The sequence below is a fragment of the Bufo bufo genome, chromosome 7 (assembly GCF_905171765.1).
Source record: "Bufo bufo chromosome 7, aBufBuf1.1, whole genome shotgun sequence".
In the NCBI taxonomy this organism is placed as follows: Eukaryota; Metazoa; Chordata; class Amphibia; order Anura; family Bufonidae; genus Bufo; species Bufo bufo.
The window spans coordinates 217,294,988-217,311,803 of NC_053395.1; the positions used below are offsets into that span (position 1 = coordinate 217,294,988).

General features: G+C 47.7%; 1 protein-coding gene across 1 annotated transcript in view; it reads left to right on the forward strand.

Annotated features, from left to right (window-relative positions):
* The first annotated feature begins 1,793 nt into the window (after positions 1–1,793).
* Positions 1,794–16,816, forward strand: part of TMEM163 (transmembrane protein 163) — a 173,477-nt gene continuing 158,454 nt past the window's right edge. Inside the window, exon 1 of the mRNA XM_040441062.1 lies at positions 1,794–2,179. Within this exon, the coding sequence (XP_040296996.1) occupies positions 1,984–2,179 (196 nt within the window). The 5' untranslated portion in view covers positions 1,794–1,983. The remainder of the gene's footprint in view (positions 2,180–16,816) is intronic.

The window sequence follows — 16,816 nt, forward strand, 5'->3', positions numbered from 1 at the left end:
TGGGATATACACACCTTCCCGTACTGTCCACCTTATCACACTATCTATCTATCTATCTATCTCTCTATTATCTATATTTCATATCTAACTCTCTATCTATCTCTCTATTATCTATATTTCATGTCTATCTATTATCTATTTTTCTCTATTTCATATCTATCTATCTATCTATCTATCCCATATCTATCCTATCTATCTATCTATCTATCTATCTATCTATCTATCTATCTATCTATCTATCTATCTATCTCCTATCTATCTATCTATCTCATATCTATCTATCTATCTATCTATCTCATATCTATCTATCTATCTATCTATCTATCTATCTATCTATCTATCTCATATCTATCTATTTCTATCTATCTATCTATCTATCTATCTGGAGCTTCTTCCACTGCCCCATTTATCTGAATGGAGCTTGCAGAATTCAATGTCAGTGACTAAAATTTCTGCAACAAATCTGCCCCATATGAATAGACCCCAAGGGAGAGGGGAGCTCCTGTTAATTATGGCACACCACCTGTATGTCTCTTCTGAGGGTCTTCTACTTGGCTAAAGTAACCCATTCATCATCTGCTTTCCTATAATGGTCCCGGGAGCAGCAGGATGTAAGAGGGTCCAGGCTACATTATTTACAGACCTCTCATCCCTGACTTACTGGCCTGCTGGCCCCCAGTTCTCACATGGTACTTACTGTCCTGGTGTCCTATAAGGGGCTCATGCAGCAGTGTGGTGCTCCAGCTCCATAGAAGCTATGAGGCAGGAGTAATACTCCATCAGTGCCTGCACTCACCAGTCCCTGTGCCCCCAGCACACTTAGTCCCTCCCTGCACCCACTAGTCCCTGTGCCCCCAGCACACTTAGTCCCTCCCTGCACCCACTAGTCCCTGTGCCCCCAGCACACTTAGTCCCTCCCTGCACTCACCAGTCCCTGTGCCCCCAGCACACTTAGTCCCTCCCTGCACTCACCAGTCCCTGTGCCCCCAGCACACTTAGTCCCTCCCTGCACCCACTAGTCCCTGTGCCCCCAGCACACTTAGTCCCTCCCTGCACCCACTAGTCCCTGTGCCCCCAGCACACTTAGTCCCTCCCTGCACTCACCAGTCCCTGTGCCCCCAGCACACTTAGTCCCTCCCTGCACTCACCAGTCCCTGTGCCCCCAGCACACTTAGTCCCTCCCTGCACTCACCAGTCCCTGTGCCCCCAGCACACTTAGTCCCTCCCTGCACTCACCAGTCCCTGTGCCCCCAGCACACTTAGTCCCTCCCTGCACTCCTGTCTTAGTTAGGAATGGGACACACACTTTGTGTGAATAGGATGCTCTGCAATGTGCATATAATGACCCCATAAGCTGGATATTATAGGGCCCCCCCTCCTCACTACATATCTCAGTGTCAGTGGGAGGCTTTGCAATATTTATGCAGGTTATTTGCAAACCCTCAGCCCTGTGGATAGAAGATCTGTCAATTAGGTATCTGAGAATCCCAGATCTGTGGTCCCTTCCTGAGCTATCCATAGCTATTTATAGGATGCAAACCTGTCCCTCCCTGTATCCAGTGGATATTAGAGGGTCCCAGCTCCCTGCACTACACCTTGCATTGAGTAAAACACAGTATAAGGAAACAGTCAGTAAGACAGTGGGATGCATTGCAATATGCAGAGGGCTAGTATTGCTAGCATTGTAGCCCCCTGTCAGTCACCTGCCTGTGTCTCCCCCCTGCTCTGCTGAGCGATGCTGCAGCCTGAGCTCAGTGCAGGCTATAGGAGGCAGGATTCGCAGACTGCTTGCTGTCCTCCAGGCTGCAGCCCTCTCCCTCTCTCTCCCTCTCTCTCTCTCCCTCTCTCTCTCTCTCTCTCTCTCTGGATGTCATGAGCTGCTTGCACTGAGCTTGCACTAGTAGTGAGTGATCAGCACCCAGTGCACACAGCGCAGCACCCTCTCCTCACACCTGGGTGCCACATTCCTCATCTCCAGCCATCATGGACCCTTTTGACACAGAGCTCTGCTACCCCCCGGACCCCAGCATTGTGCAGCCTAACTGTAACGGGCAACCAGTCCCAGGACCCCCGGAGCAGGCACCCAGCAAGACCCTGGAGCTCCCAGTCCAAATGGAGAGGGAGCAGCAGATGAAGATGAGTGAGAGCGGCCAGTTCAGCGACCTGGTGGAGAACAGAGGTGGGTGAGCCCTGGGACTGCACTGGGGCAGGGGGAAGTTTGGGGGTCCCGGAGAAAGTAACTTCAGTCACATCTGATCCAGGGGGTGTACGATAGCTTTAACCCTCTATGCAACCATTAGATACAAGGTGGGATGTGCCATCTGTACTTTGTATTGTATCTATAATTTATCAGATGCCATCAATAAACTGGATCAAATAAAGCAACCAGTGATCTCCTCATTGTATCAGACCCCTGATATATAACATGATATGTACAGTGTATCAGACAGCTGAGATATTATATATGATCTCTACATTGTATCAGACCAATGGTATATAACATGTGATTGATCTCTACATTATCAGACCACTGATATATGATACCAGATCTCCAAATTGTATCAGACCCCTGATATGTGATCTGTACATTGTATCAGACCCCCTGATATGTGATCTGTACATTGTATCAGACCCCCTGATATATAACATGCGACATATGTCTACATTGTATCAGATCTCTGGTATACTGTATGTCACCTGCTCTTGATTCCTCCTAGTACTTGATATGTTTCCAACATTGTATCAGATCCTGGCTGTTTGATCCTTACAGTGCATTGGATCCCTGATATTTAATGTGACCCCTGATATTTGATCTGCAATCTCATCTTGTATTAGATCCCTGACATATGCCCTGTGTGATCCCCACATTGTATCAGATTCCTGGTATATGGGGTGTGATCTCAGTATTGTAGCAGATTAGCAGATTCCCGGTACATGACTTACAGTATGTGATCTGTAGATTGTAACAGATCCCTGATAGATGACATATGTGATATATATATCATATAGCCTGCACCCTGACACTGCATGTTGCGGGGCATTGGGGGCCACAGGACAGAGATGGAGGGGAATCCTGTCCTCATGTCCATAACATGATTTAGACAAGTCCTGTGAGTTTTGGATTACACTTGCAATTATGTGATATCACTTTAAGATGTGTCATACAGTAAATATCTAGGGGGTAATGGATTTTCTGGAGGAGCAGAACAACTTTTTATATTGAGGGTGATGGGTGCAGCTTACAAAAGTCATGTATGGTCACAAGCGGCTTTTACTTTGTCATGGCCCCGGTAACCCTAAAGTGCTTGATGAAGTGTCTCCTCTGTGATATGTCATTAGCACCTGGCAATCTTCAGTCATGGCAGGGATGTGTGTCCTGGGTTGTATTTGGTAGGGTTGTTGCCTCTGTACTGTGCTATGTGCGGTTATTTGTATGTATTTATATGGCCTGTGTGTGTTTTTGTGTGGGTTGTGTGTAATCCATTTGTTTGTATATTATGTGTGTATGGTATTTGTTCCTGTATGTATTTATGTGGTTCTGTGCACTGGCTTATTATCACTATGTGTGCTTTGTGTGTTTAGTAAAATGTATGTTATAGTTGTGTGTATTTCATAATCTGTATGCAAGATGTGTGTACCTCATGGGCTGTATGTGTAGTCGAGTGTGTTTTTGTATATTTGGAATGTGCATGTATGAAATGTACAAATGATGTGATAGCTGTGTGTGTGTTTATGTGTGTGGCATGGTAGGAGTAGTGTGTGTATATGTGATGTATTTGTATATGTGATGTTTTGGGTGTGTGTATTGCATGAGTCGCTTGTGTCGGTGTATATGCGTGTATCACTGGAGATGTGACCTGTGGTGGAGCTGTGGGCTTGGCGTGTGTTCGATGTGGACATAGCTGCTTGTGTCAGGAATTATCTTGTTCTTTTTGTATAATCTTTCAAGTTTGTGATCATTTTTTTGTATTGGTATAAAGTATAACGTTGTGTGTTCATGTGAGGGGCTCTCAGCTATTCAGAGGCTTCAAGGGCAGAATGAATAATTTAAAAGGGAGTCAGACGTGGAAAGGATAAAATCAAAGCAATGAGGGAGCAAATCACATTAAGGACTGTAGATAGATAGATAGATAGATAGATAGATAGATAGATAGATAGATAGATATGAGATAGATAATAGAGAGATGGATAGATAGAAAGAAAGATATATGAGATAGATAGATATGAGATAGATAGATAGATAGATAGATATGAGATAGATGATAGATAATAGATAGATAATAGAGAGATGGATGGATAGAAAGATATATGTGATAGATAGATAAATAGATAGATAGATAGATAGATAGATAGATAGATAGATAGATATGAGATAGATAGATAGATAGATAGATAGATAATAGATAGATATGAGATAGATAGATAGATAGATAGATAGATAGATAATAGATAGATAGATATGAGATAGATAGATATGAGATAGATATGAGATAGATAGATAATAGATAGATAGATAGATATGAGATAGATAGATAGATAGATAGATAGATGTAGATAGATAGATAGATAGATAGATAATAGAGAGATGGATGGATAGAAAGATATATGAGATAGATAGAGAGATAGATAGATAGATAGATAGATACACAGACCACACACAGACAATATGAGGAGCTTATACATGAAGTTTTGACTGAAGTGTTACTATCACAATTGTGCGCCATTCACCACTACCCATAGATATTTCATGGATTGATAGATATTAGATAGATAGACCGTGCACCAATTAGACACGGTGAGATGCCTACATTACAGTACTTAGTGCATACATCTCATATCTGTAATATAGAGTAATGGGGGGGGGGGGGGGGGTTGTTACTGTATAGAGATTATTAAGGCTAAACCTTGACCCTTTCACTGCCAGCTCCAGCATTTCTTAAGATTTTCTTGTTTTCTTTTAGCCGGAGGTTGTAATGAAGGGTTAATGCACCAGCACTTTCACTAAATATAGTTATTGATTGTCGTTGGATGATTCCGGCGCAGGGATTTATCAAATGCTTTACAAGGGATTAAAAAGGGAGAACAAAGGCGACTGATGACCATATGGCAGGAGCGCGGCTCAGAGAACAGCTGGAGGGGAGAAGGGATGGGACCGCCACCTGTACAGTCCCTCTGGGGACCAGCCGGATCTGCATACGGGGAAGGGGGGATTTTTTTTTTAATCAGCAGAGTTGAGATAGAAATAGGAAAGTGAAGGCGCAGTAATAGAAAGCGACAGACACCGATACAGATGGGATGCGGAGGAGGAAGGAATCGCAGGCTATTTTCGGATTCTGCTTTACGCCTCATGGTGGAATCGGCTGCTTCCCTCTCTACAAGGAATATGTCAGTGCCAGGAAATAATTGTATTTGTTCTATTTTTTTGGGGGAAACTAATTTTAGATCCCTAGAAATACATCGCCAGGTGCCCACTGTTTTGCTGTATACCAATGAGATCAGATTTAGCTTTTGCATGAAATAAATTACACAGGATCAGGGTTGTACTTAAAAATTGCAGGGCCACATAGCAAACCAGGGCCCCTTCTCCCACTGCTCATTGTATAAGGAGTTATATAGCTAGCATGGAGCTCAGAGGGAGCCATATAAATCTGTATGGAGCTCAGAGGGAGCCATATAAATCTGTATGGAGCTCAGAGGGAGCCATATAAATCTGTATGGAGCTCAGAGGGAGCCATATAAATCTGTATGGAGCTCAGAGGGAGCCATATAAATCTGTATGGAGCGCAATGGGAGCCATATAAATCTGTATGGAGCTCAATAGGCCTGTTTCATATCTGCGTTTAAGGCTACTTTCACACTAGCGTTATTCTTTCCCGGCACTGAGTTCCGTCCTAGGGGCCCAATACCGGAAAAGAACTGATCAGTTTTATCCCCATGCATTCTGAATAGAGAGCAATCCGTTCAGGATGCATCAGGACGTCTTCAGTTCAGTCTTTTTGACTTTTTAGGACGGAGATAATACCGCAGCATGCTACGGTTTTATCTCCGGCCAAAAAAACGGAATGCCGGATCGGGCATTTTTTCCCATTAACATGCATTAATGCCGGATCCGGCCCTGAGTGTTCCAGCAAAACGGATCCAGCATTGTGGCCTGCGCGTGCTCAGACCGCAAAAAATGTGAAAAAAATAAATGCCGGATCCGTTTTTCCATATGACACCGGAGAGACGGATCTGGCATTTCAATGCATTTGTCATATGAATCAGGATCCTGATCGTCTGACAAATGCCATCAGTTTGCATGCGTTTTGTCGTATCCGGCAAGCAGTCCCGGCGACGGAATCCTCTGCCGCAAGTGTGAAAGTACCCTAAGCAGATCTGGCAGGCTGTTCCGGAACAGCCTTCCGGATCCGTCATTGCCATGTGCTGCTGAAATTCCATCTGGCCCGGCAGTGACGGATCCGGCAACACGGAACTCAGTGGGGACTGTATAAATCTGTATGGAACTCAATGGGAGCTGTATAAATCTGTACGCAGTGCGGATCTCCTAGTGGCAGATGCCTGTATCTGCTATGTCTCAGCAAGCAGGGAAAACATTTCAGTGCTGGGCCCTTGCACTTTGGGCCCCATGTTCTCTGCCTCTGTGGTAGAAAAAGACTTGTGCAGTCTCAGGGGATGTGGTCTGCACCATATTGCAATAAAACCTGCGCACAATGGGGGGAAGTTATCATCAGAGGCATTATGATGCCAGTTTTTGGCACGCTTTTTTCCCCTCTTGTCAGTGCAAAATGCTGAAAATGTATCAAAATTTCACACAATGCGACAGATTTACTAATGAAAATGCGCCAGTTCCATGGTCCAATTTCCACCAAAAAACTGTCATGCGTGCTTTGCTTCACATGTACTACCTGCTTTACACACTTTTCTAAGCTTTTTGCACTTCGTCCGACATGGGGCATCGCTTTGCTAGAAAGGGGGTGTGACCTTACTAGAAAAGGGGCCCTAAAACGTGGCAGCATGCGGCAAAAATGTGCCAACATTTTGGCACATTTTTGGAGTAGAACTATGCCAATGTACAGTACAGACCAAAAGTTTGGACACACCTTCTCATTCAAAGAGATTTCTTTATTTTCATGACTATGAAGGCATCAAAACTATGAATTAACACATGTGGAATTGATATACATAACAAACAAGTGTGAAACAACTGAAAATATGTCATATTCTAGGTTCTTCAAAGTAGCCACCTATTGCTTTGATTACTGCTTTGTACACTCTTGGCATTCTCTTGATGAGCTTCAAGAGGTAGTCCCCTGAAATGGTCTTCCAACAGTCTTGAAGGAGTTCCCAGAGATGCTTAGCACTTGTTGGCCCTTTTGCCTTCACTCTGCGGTCCAGCTCACCCCAAACCATCTCGATTGGGTTCAGGTCCGGTGACTGTGGAGGCCAGGTCATCTGGCGCAGCACCCCATCACTCTCCTTCATGGTCAAATAGCCCTTACTTTCAAAGTATTCCCAATTTTTCGGCTGACTGACTGACCTTCATTTCTTAAAGTAATGATGGCCACTCGTTTTTCTTTACTTAGCTGCTTTTTTCTTGCCATAATACAAATTCTAACAGTCTATTCAGTAGGACTATCAGCTGTGTATCCACCTGACTTCTCCTCAACGCAACTGATGGTCCCAACCCCATTTATAAGGCAAGAAATCCCACTTATTAAACCTGACAGGGCACACCTGTGAAGTGAAAACCATTTCAGGGGACTACCTCTTGAAGCTCATCAAGAGAATGCCAAGAGTGTGCAAAGCAGTGTGAATATGCGAACATATATAAGAATGTGATTCGTTTTCTTAGACGGTGCAAAGTCTGACATTATTAGTAAATCTGTCCCAATGTGAGATAACGTTGACGCATTTTGCAGCAGCAGAAGGAAAAAACCCATGAAAGCGATATCAAAAATGCCTCTGATGATACAAAACAAATGATGATTCGAAACAAAGTTGTCAAAGGCGCAATTAATAAATCTGGCTGAAAACACTACTTCAAATAAACCGTGTAAATGCAAAACTGACGGGCAAGGCGCTGAGGAGCCTAAAAGTAGCACAAAACGAATTAACATAGTGTGAACTGATTTAAGAATAGGTGCAATTTACACATAAAATGAGAAGCAAAACAGCTGATAAATTACCGCAGGAATGTGATTTTTTGGGGGGAATATTTGGCACATGTCGAGGGTATTTTTTATTATGTAATTGACACCCTGGGGCGAGAGCTGTCATGGCAGCTTTAGGCTAGGTCTACACATGCGATATGCTGTGACTGCGACAGTGGCAGAAAAATCCATCTCGAATGGATTTTCTGCGACTGTTGCGACGCAGTCGCAGTATGTTGCATGTTGCAGTGCGACACCATAGACTGCCATTATAAAAATTGTCACGCGATATTGGGGCAACAAAATGTCGCGTGACAAATGTCGTCGTGTCGACCTAGCCTTATTGGTCTAGGGGGTCCATTCACACCACCATATTTTCAGTCTGCATCCTTTTTTTGCAGATCCGCAATTTGGTGACTGCAAAACGGATAGGGTCGTGTGAATGTCCCCTAAAATCAATGCATGTTGTTTGAGTTGCCAAGAGGAGTGGGCGAAGGGATGCGACAACTGTTCTGAGCTTCCAGAAGTGGTTGCCATTTATCAGGCTACTTCGGAGTAACTTTGCATCGACTCTTTGCAGGGGCTCAGCAGATTAACTAAGCATATGGTCGCCTTTCGCTTCCGGATTTTAATTAGCATTACGTCCATAAATCTTGTGTATTTTTATTTTTGCTTTTATTTCACATGAACAGGAATATTGATAGCATCTGTTTCCATGGTGACAGCTTTTATGTATTTATATGTGCACGTAGCACGCAACATTATACTCTGCATCTGCGTGAAGGCAAAGAACCCATGTTAATCCTACGAAAAACACCCCCCTTCCCTCTTGTGTTGGGTCTCATGGCTGCTTAAGCTGAATCCATGGTATTATAGGCCCAACTGTTGACAGCAAGCAGTGTTCCTGAAAATGTCTAGGAGTTAGGCCTCTTTCACACGGGCGTCCCGGATTTGCTCCGGATGCATCGCGTGTGCATTGCGGGAAACCCACGCAAGTGCGCACGCAATTTCAGTCAGTCATTGTTTTGCACGGGCGTGATAGAAAACCGAATGTGGTACCCAAACCAGAACCCGGACTTCTTCACAGAAGTTCGGGTTTGGGATCGGTGTTCTGTAGATTTTATTATTTTCCCTTATAACATGGTTATAAGGGAAAATAATAGCATTCCTAATACAGAATATGTCGAGTGAGGGGGTAAAAAATAAAAAAAATAACTCACCTCATCCACTTGATCGCGCAGCCGGCATCGTCTTCTTTCTTCTTCTTTCAGGACCTGCAAAAGGACCTTTGATGACGTAATCACGCTCACCACGCGGTGAGCGCGGTGACGTCAGCGCAGGTCCTGCTGAATGAAGATAGAAGAATATAGAACAGAATATAGAACCTGCTGCGATTTTCACGCAACATGTCACCTGCACAGCCCCATTAAAGTGAATGGGTCCTGATTCAGTGCGGGTGCAATGCCTTCGCCTCACGCCCATGTGAAAGGGGCCTTAAAATACTATAGATTTGCTAAATGTGGCAGAATTCTAGCCTTATTTACACCAAAAACTGGCATCCGTGCTTTGCACCCCATCCATGATGTGTTCTAGACACTTTTTGCACTGCACTCGACCAGAGAGTCATAGCTGAGCTGGAAAGGGGTGTAATATTTTGGGGGGACAGGGGTGTGACTGAAGATGTCCCAAAGTGCACCAAAATGTTGGCGCAAGGTAAGGCAATAAAATCAGTGATCTGAAGTAAGCAACTGCGGTTTGCGCAGTATACACCGCGGTTTTTGACGGCGTCATAATCCCTCTGAACTGGAGAATTTATTAAGAATGGTGTTTCAGCGTTTGTAAGACTGCTTTCACATCTGCGTTTTTGCTGGATCCGTCATGGGTTCAGCAAAAACGCATTGTCAATAATACAACCGTTCAGAACAGATAAGGTTGTATTATCTCCCAAATGAACAAGACGGATCGGACGCAAAATCCTTTCTAAGTCAATGGGTGCCAGATCCGTCACCATTTATTTACATTGTGTTTCATGACGTCTTGATCAGTATCCTGTGACATGCACAAAGACGCTGCTTATCAGCGCTTTTGTGTGCGTCATGGGAACGCAACGAAACGGAACGGAATACATTCTGGTGCACTCCGTTCCGTTCAGTTTTGTCCCCATTGACAATGAATGGAGACAAAACGGAAGCGTTTTTCTATGACGGATCTCAATAGCGGAAAGAGAAAACGCTGCTGTGAAAGTAGCCTAAGGCTTCTTTCACACTAGCGTTTTTTGTGAATCCGTCTGTCACGATCAGTTTGGGGGGGAAACTCCACACTGAACACAGGAGGGAAGGGGAACAGTAACTGGGCCTGGAAACTAGGGAAGAAACAGGTCACCTCCTAGACAACCCTAAGTCGGGCCCTGACTACCTATCAATATGACTAGACCTTGAAGGTAGGAATATTCATATGCAGGATACCTAGGCCCTGATTTCCCTATAAGGCCCTGAAATAAGTATAGGACCAGAGACAACCCATTCCTGTCATGGTCTTACCTTCTTGCTGTTCTCCTTCGTTTGACATGTGCTGGCGGCCATCTTGGTTTCTGGGTTTCTTGTAGCCTTCCACCCTGCGGCTCCTCCTTCCCACTGGGAGGAGCTGGATGCCTAGCTCATATATATAGGAGGTCTGTGGCTTCAGTTCCTTGCTTGGTCCTCTTGTGTTCACATGCTTCTAAGACTGCTGCTGCTTCTGGTTCCTGATCCTGGCTTCGTCTGACTACCCTGCTGGTTCCTGATCCTGGCTTCGTCTGACTACCCTGCTGGTTCCTGATCCTGGCTTCGTCTGACTACCCTTCTGGTTCCTGACCTCTGGCTTCGCAAAGACTCTGCTCGGTTTCACCATCCGTTTGGACTTTTGCTTTACAGCTTTATTTTCAATAAAGCCTTCTTATTTTCTCTTATCTCTTGTTGTACGTCTGGTTCATGGTTCCGTGACATTAGGACCAAGCCATGAATTCTGACTGTACAGGGCCATCCTCGCTACCCACGCTGGTTGCCAGACTTGATCAGCAGGATCACCTGTTGGGTCGGTTCGCTGTGGCGTTGCAAACCCTGCTTGAACGCACGGCTCATTTCGCTCCCGTTGCCGATGGGTCGGTTGTCGCTCCTGGGCTCGCTCCTACTGCCGCTCCGGTTGTTGCGCCAGAGTCTACCCCGACACCTGTTGTTGCGCCTGCGGTGTTTCGGGGTATGACCGGTTCTGCCCCTCTTCCACAGCGCTTTGGGGGAGAGCCAACTCAGTGCCGAGGTTTCCTTAACCAGGTGGGCATTTATTTCGAGTTGCTGCCACATGCCTTTCCTACTGAGAGATCAAAGGTGGGCTTCTTGATCTCGCTGCTCTCGGACAAGGCCTTGGCCTGGGCCAGCCCTTTATGGGAGAACAACAATCCGGTGGTTGCCGAGTTTTCCGGTTTTGTTGCTTCTCTTCGGAAGGTATTCGATGTGCCGGCTCGTGCTGCCTCTGCTGCGAAGCTCCTTATGTCCATCAGACAGGGTTCACGATCCGTAGCTGAATACGCCATTGAGTTTCGTACCCTGGCAGAAGAGGTGGGCTGGAATAATGAGGCTCTGGTCGCTGCTTTCTCTCATGGTCTCTCGGATGCCTTGAAGGATGAGGTTGCAGCTAAGGACCTACCAGTTGAGCTCGAGTCTCTTATTTCTTTCCTGATTTTGATTGACACCAGACTCAGGGAGAGACCTTCCTTTAAGGAGAACCTGCGGAGGTCTTCTAACAGATTGGTGCCTACGTTTGCTGTCCCACCCGTGCCTCCCTCTCCTCCCACGCCTCCTGGGGATGACTTGTCTGGGGGTGAACCCATGCAGCTGGGGTTTGCTCGCCTGTCCGAGGGGGAGAGGGCACTCCGGAGACGCGAGGGCCGATGCATGTACTGTGGTCTCGGTGGGCATTTTCGGTTGGCATGTCCGAACCGTCCGGGAAAACGCTCGTACCTGAGATCCTGTCGGGGGCAGATCTTGGGTGGAGTCTCCTCGTCCCCGGTTTCCCGTGTTGACAAACCACTGATCACTGTTGTCCTCTCCTGGGTCGGGGGCTCGGTGACGACCCAGGCGTTGGTGGACTCTGGTGCTGGTGGTTTGTTCATTGATAGTGTGTTCGCTGCCGCCAATTCCATTCCTCTGCAGGCTCGAGGTTCCCCACTGGCTCTTGAGGCGATAGACGGCAGACCCCTTCTGCCGCCACACGTGACTCATGAGACCCTTCCAGTGGGGATAGCCATTGGTGCCGTTCACAGAGAGTCGGTCTCCCTCCAGGTTATTTCGTCTCCACACTACTCGGTGGTCTTGGGGTACCCCTGGCTCCAGAAGCATAATCCGACTTTCGATTGGAGATCGGTCGAGATCCTCTCGTGGTCACCGCAGTGTGGGGCTAGTTGCATCCATGGGCCTGTCAAGTTGCTGTGTACTTCCTCGGACTCTCTGTTGCCTCCTGAATACGAGGAGTACCGGGATGTATTCGATAAGGTGCGCGCGGTTGCCCTACCTCCGCACCGCCCGTACGATTGTGCCATAGAGTTACAATCTGGTGCCGTTCCTCCTCGTGGCAAAGTCTATCCACTGTCGGTAGCGGAGAATGAGGCCATGGAGGAGTACGTGAGGGAGGCGCTTTCACGCGGACACATTCGCAAATCTTCGTCCCCGGCAGGGGCTGGATTTTTCTTTGTGAAAAAGAAGGGCGGTGAGTTGAGGCCTTGCATCGATTACAGGGGTCTCAATCGCATCACGATCAAGAACGCTTACCCGATACCCTTGATTTCCGAGCTGTTCGATCGCCTTAAAGGGGCCACGGTCTTTACCAAACTCGACCTGAGGGCGGCATATAACCTGGTAAGGATCAAGGCGGGCGATGAGTGGAAGACCGCGTTTAACACCAGGACCGGTCATTATGAATCCTTGGTTATGCCCTTTGGGTTGTGCAATGCGCCCGCAGTCTTTCAGGAATTCATCAACGATGTTTTCCGTGACCTGTTGCAGCAGTGTGTGGTGGTCTATTTGGATGACATCTTGGTATATTCTGAATCCATGGAGGCCCACATTCTGGATGTCAGACGAGTGTTGCAACGGTTACGAGAGAACAAGCTGTTCGGTAAGCTTGAGAAATGCGAATTTCACCGATCCCAGGTAACCTTCTTAGGTTACATCATTTCCGCTGAGGGGTTCTCCATGGATCCTGAGAAGGTTTCGGCTGTCTTACAGTGGCCCCAGCCCAGTGGTCTTCGTTCCCTGCAGCGCTTTTTGGGCTTCGCCAATTATTATCGGAAGTTCATCAGGGACTTTTCCATGCTGGCCAAGCCTCTCACGGATCTGACCAGGAAGGGCAGTAATTCCCAGGTCTGGCCGCTCGAGGCCATCCGAGCTTTTGAGGCCCTAAAGTCCGCCTTTGTGTCGGCTCCGATTCTGTCGCATCCCAACCCTGGGTTGCCCTTTGTCCTCGAGGTGGACGCGTCTGAGACGGGAGTAGGCGCCCTTCTGTCTCAGCGTAGAACACCAGAGGGTCCTCTGCTTCCTTGTGGGTTTTACTCCCGGAAACTGTCTTCCGCGGAGTGCAACTATCAGATTGGTGACAGGGAGTTATTGGCCATCGTGCAGGCCCTTAAAGAATGGTGGCACTTGCTCGAGGGTTCGGTGGTTCCGGTTCTCATCCTGACGGACCACAAGAATCTGACCTACCTTTCTGAGGCCAAGAGATTGACACCACGTCAGGCCAGATGGGCTCTGTTCTTGTCACGTTTTAATTACGTGGTCTCCTACCTACCCGGTTCCAAGAACATCAGGGCGGATGCCTTATCACGGCAGTACTCCGAGCTGTCCAGGGAGGAGTCGATTCCGACTTCGGTCATACCTCCGAATCAGATCCTGGCCGCCATTCGCACCAGCCTGACCTCTCCCCTGGGTGAGCAGATTTTGGCGGCTCAATCTGGTGCTCCCTCTGGGAGACCCAACGGCAGATGTTTTGTGCCTGAGGAGTTGCGCACTCGGTTGTTGCGAACCTACCATAACTCCAAGACCGCGGGGCATCCTGGAAAGAATCAGCTGTCCTGGGCTGTTTCACGTCTGTTCTGGTGGCCTTCCCTACGTTCCGACATCGCCGCATATGTAGCGGCATGCTCCGTTTGTGCCCAGAGTAAGTCCCCTCGGCACCTTCCGTTGGGCCTTCTGCAACCCATAGCCACCGGGGAGCGCCCATGGTCACACCTGGGGATGGATTTCATTGTGGACCTCCCTGCATCCCGAGGCCATACGGTCATTCTCATGATTGTGGATCGGTTTTCCAAAATGTGCCACTGTGTTCCTCTCAAGAAGTTACCCTCTGCACAAGAGTTGGCCACGATTTTTGCCAGGGAGGTCTTCCGGTTGCACGGTTTGCCCAAGGAGATTGTGTCGGATCGGGGGAGTCAGTTTGTGTCCAGGTTCTGGCGCGCCTTTTGCTCCCAGTTGGGGATTCATCTCTCCTTCTCCTCGGCCTACCACCCTCAGTCCAATGGGGCCGCAGAACGATCCAATCAGGCCTTGGAGCAATTCCTTTGTTGCTATGTCTCCGACCACCAAGACAATTGGGTTGACCTCCTGCCTTGGGCTGAGTTTGCCAGGAACACGGCGGTGAACTCTTCCTCTGGGACGTCTCCCTTCATGGCCAATTATGGGTTCCAACCTGCCGTGTTACCGGAGGTATTCTCTCCCCAGGATATTCCGGCTGTGGAGGATCACCTTTCCGTCCTACGTGCTTCTTGGGTACAGATCCAGAAGTCCCTTGAGGTCTCTGCGCAGCGCCAGAGACTCCAGGCTGATCGCAGACGAGCGCCTGCTCCTTCCTACCAGGTCGGAGACCGTGTATGGTTGTCCACCCGCAACCTCAACCTTCGAGTGCCCACTCCCAAGCTGGCGCCTCGCTTTGTTGGTCCCTTCCGAGTGCTTCGCAGGGTAAACCCGGTAGCCTATGCCCTTGCGCTTCCTCCTGGCATGCGGATCTCCAACGTGTTTCATGTCTCCCTGTTGAAGCCACTGGTGTGTAATCGTTTCACTTCCTCGGTTCCTCGGCCTCGTCCGGTCCAAGTGGGCAATCGTGAGGAATATGAGGTGAGCAATATCCTGGACTCACGCCTGGTCCGCGGTCGGTTGCAGTTTTTGGTCCATTGGCGTGGTTATGGTCCAGAGGAGCGTTCCTGGGTTCCCTCCGCAGATGTCCATGCTCCTGCCTTGCTCCGAGCCTTCCACGCACGCTTCCCTCAGAAACCGTTTTGTGCTCCGCGGAGGAGGGGCCCTTGAGGGGGAGGTACTGTCATGGTCTTACCTTCTTGCTGTTCTCCTTCGTTTGACATGTGCTGGCGGCCATCTTGGTTTCTGGGTTTCTTGTAGCCTTCCACCCTGCGGCTCCTCCTTCCCACTGGGAGGAGCTGGATGCCTAGCTCATATATATAGGAGGTCTGTGGCTTCAGTTCCTTGCTTGGTCCTCTTGTGTTCACATGCTTCTAAGACTGCTGCTGCTTCTGGTTCCTGATCCTGGCTTCGTCTGACTACCCTGCTGGTTCCTGATCCTGGCTTCGTCTGACTACCCTGCTGGTTCCTGATCCTGGCTTCGTCTGACTACCCTTCTGGTTCCTGACCTCTGGCTTCGCAAAGACTCTGCTCGGTTTCACCATCCGTTTGGACTTTTGCTTTACAGCTTTATTTTCAATAAAGCCTTCTTATTTTCTCTTATCTCTTGTTGTACGTCTGGTTCATGGTTCCGTGACAATTCCTCCCCAGATGGACAAATGGAAGTCTCTGTCTCAGGCTCAGATACAACAACAGGGAATATAACATATACAAACAAACGCGACACTTAACTTCTGTAGAGATGGAAGAACAGGAACACCAGAGAGGATCTTACACCAGCTCAGCCAAACCCAAATGAAGCTATCAACCGCATAGTCAGAAGGCTGGGGTGAGACTATAAAGGGTAGAAGTGATGACCACTGAGCAACAGCTGAGAAAAGGGAAGTGGTCATTAACCCTATCAACACTGAATTAAGAGAAATCAAGGAGGCTGTTAGATTCCTCCACGCTCAGCCAATCTCCTTGATTTCACCTGAGGGACCGTGACACCGTCATGGATCTGCAAAAACGCTTCCGTTAAAATAATACAACCATATGCATCCTTCATGTACGGATCCGGTTGTATTATGTTTCTATAGCCATGGCGGATCCGTCTTGAACACCATTGAAAGTCAATGGGGGATGGATCAGTTTTCTATTGTGCCAGATTGTGTCAGAGAAAAAACGGATCTGTCCCCATTGATTTACATTGTGTGCGAGGACGGATTGGCTCCGCACCACACCGCGGACAGAAAAACGCTGCAGGCAGTATTTTGGTGTCCGCTCCAGAGCAGAATGGTGACTGAACGGAGGCGAAATGATGCATTCTGAGCGGATCCTTTTCAATTCGGAATGCATTAGAATGCAAACTGATCCGTTTTGGACCGCTTGTGAGCAGTGTTCCCTCTAAGCCTTGGCAGCTGCTGAGCGGGGTCGGCTCAGAGCTGGGCACAGCGCCATCAAAGGTGGGCGATAGGAAAACCTAAGATAATTGTCACTTCAAAGAGCATAAAAACCTCTGCGCCATCC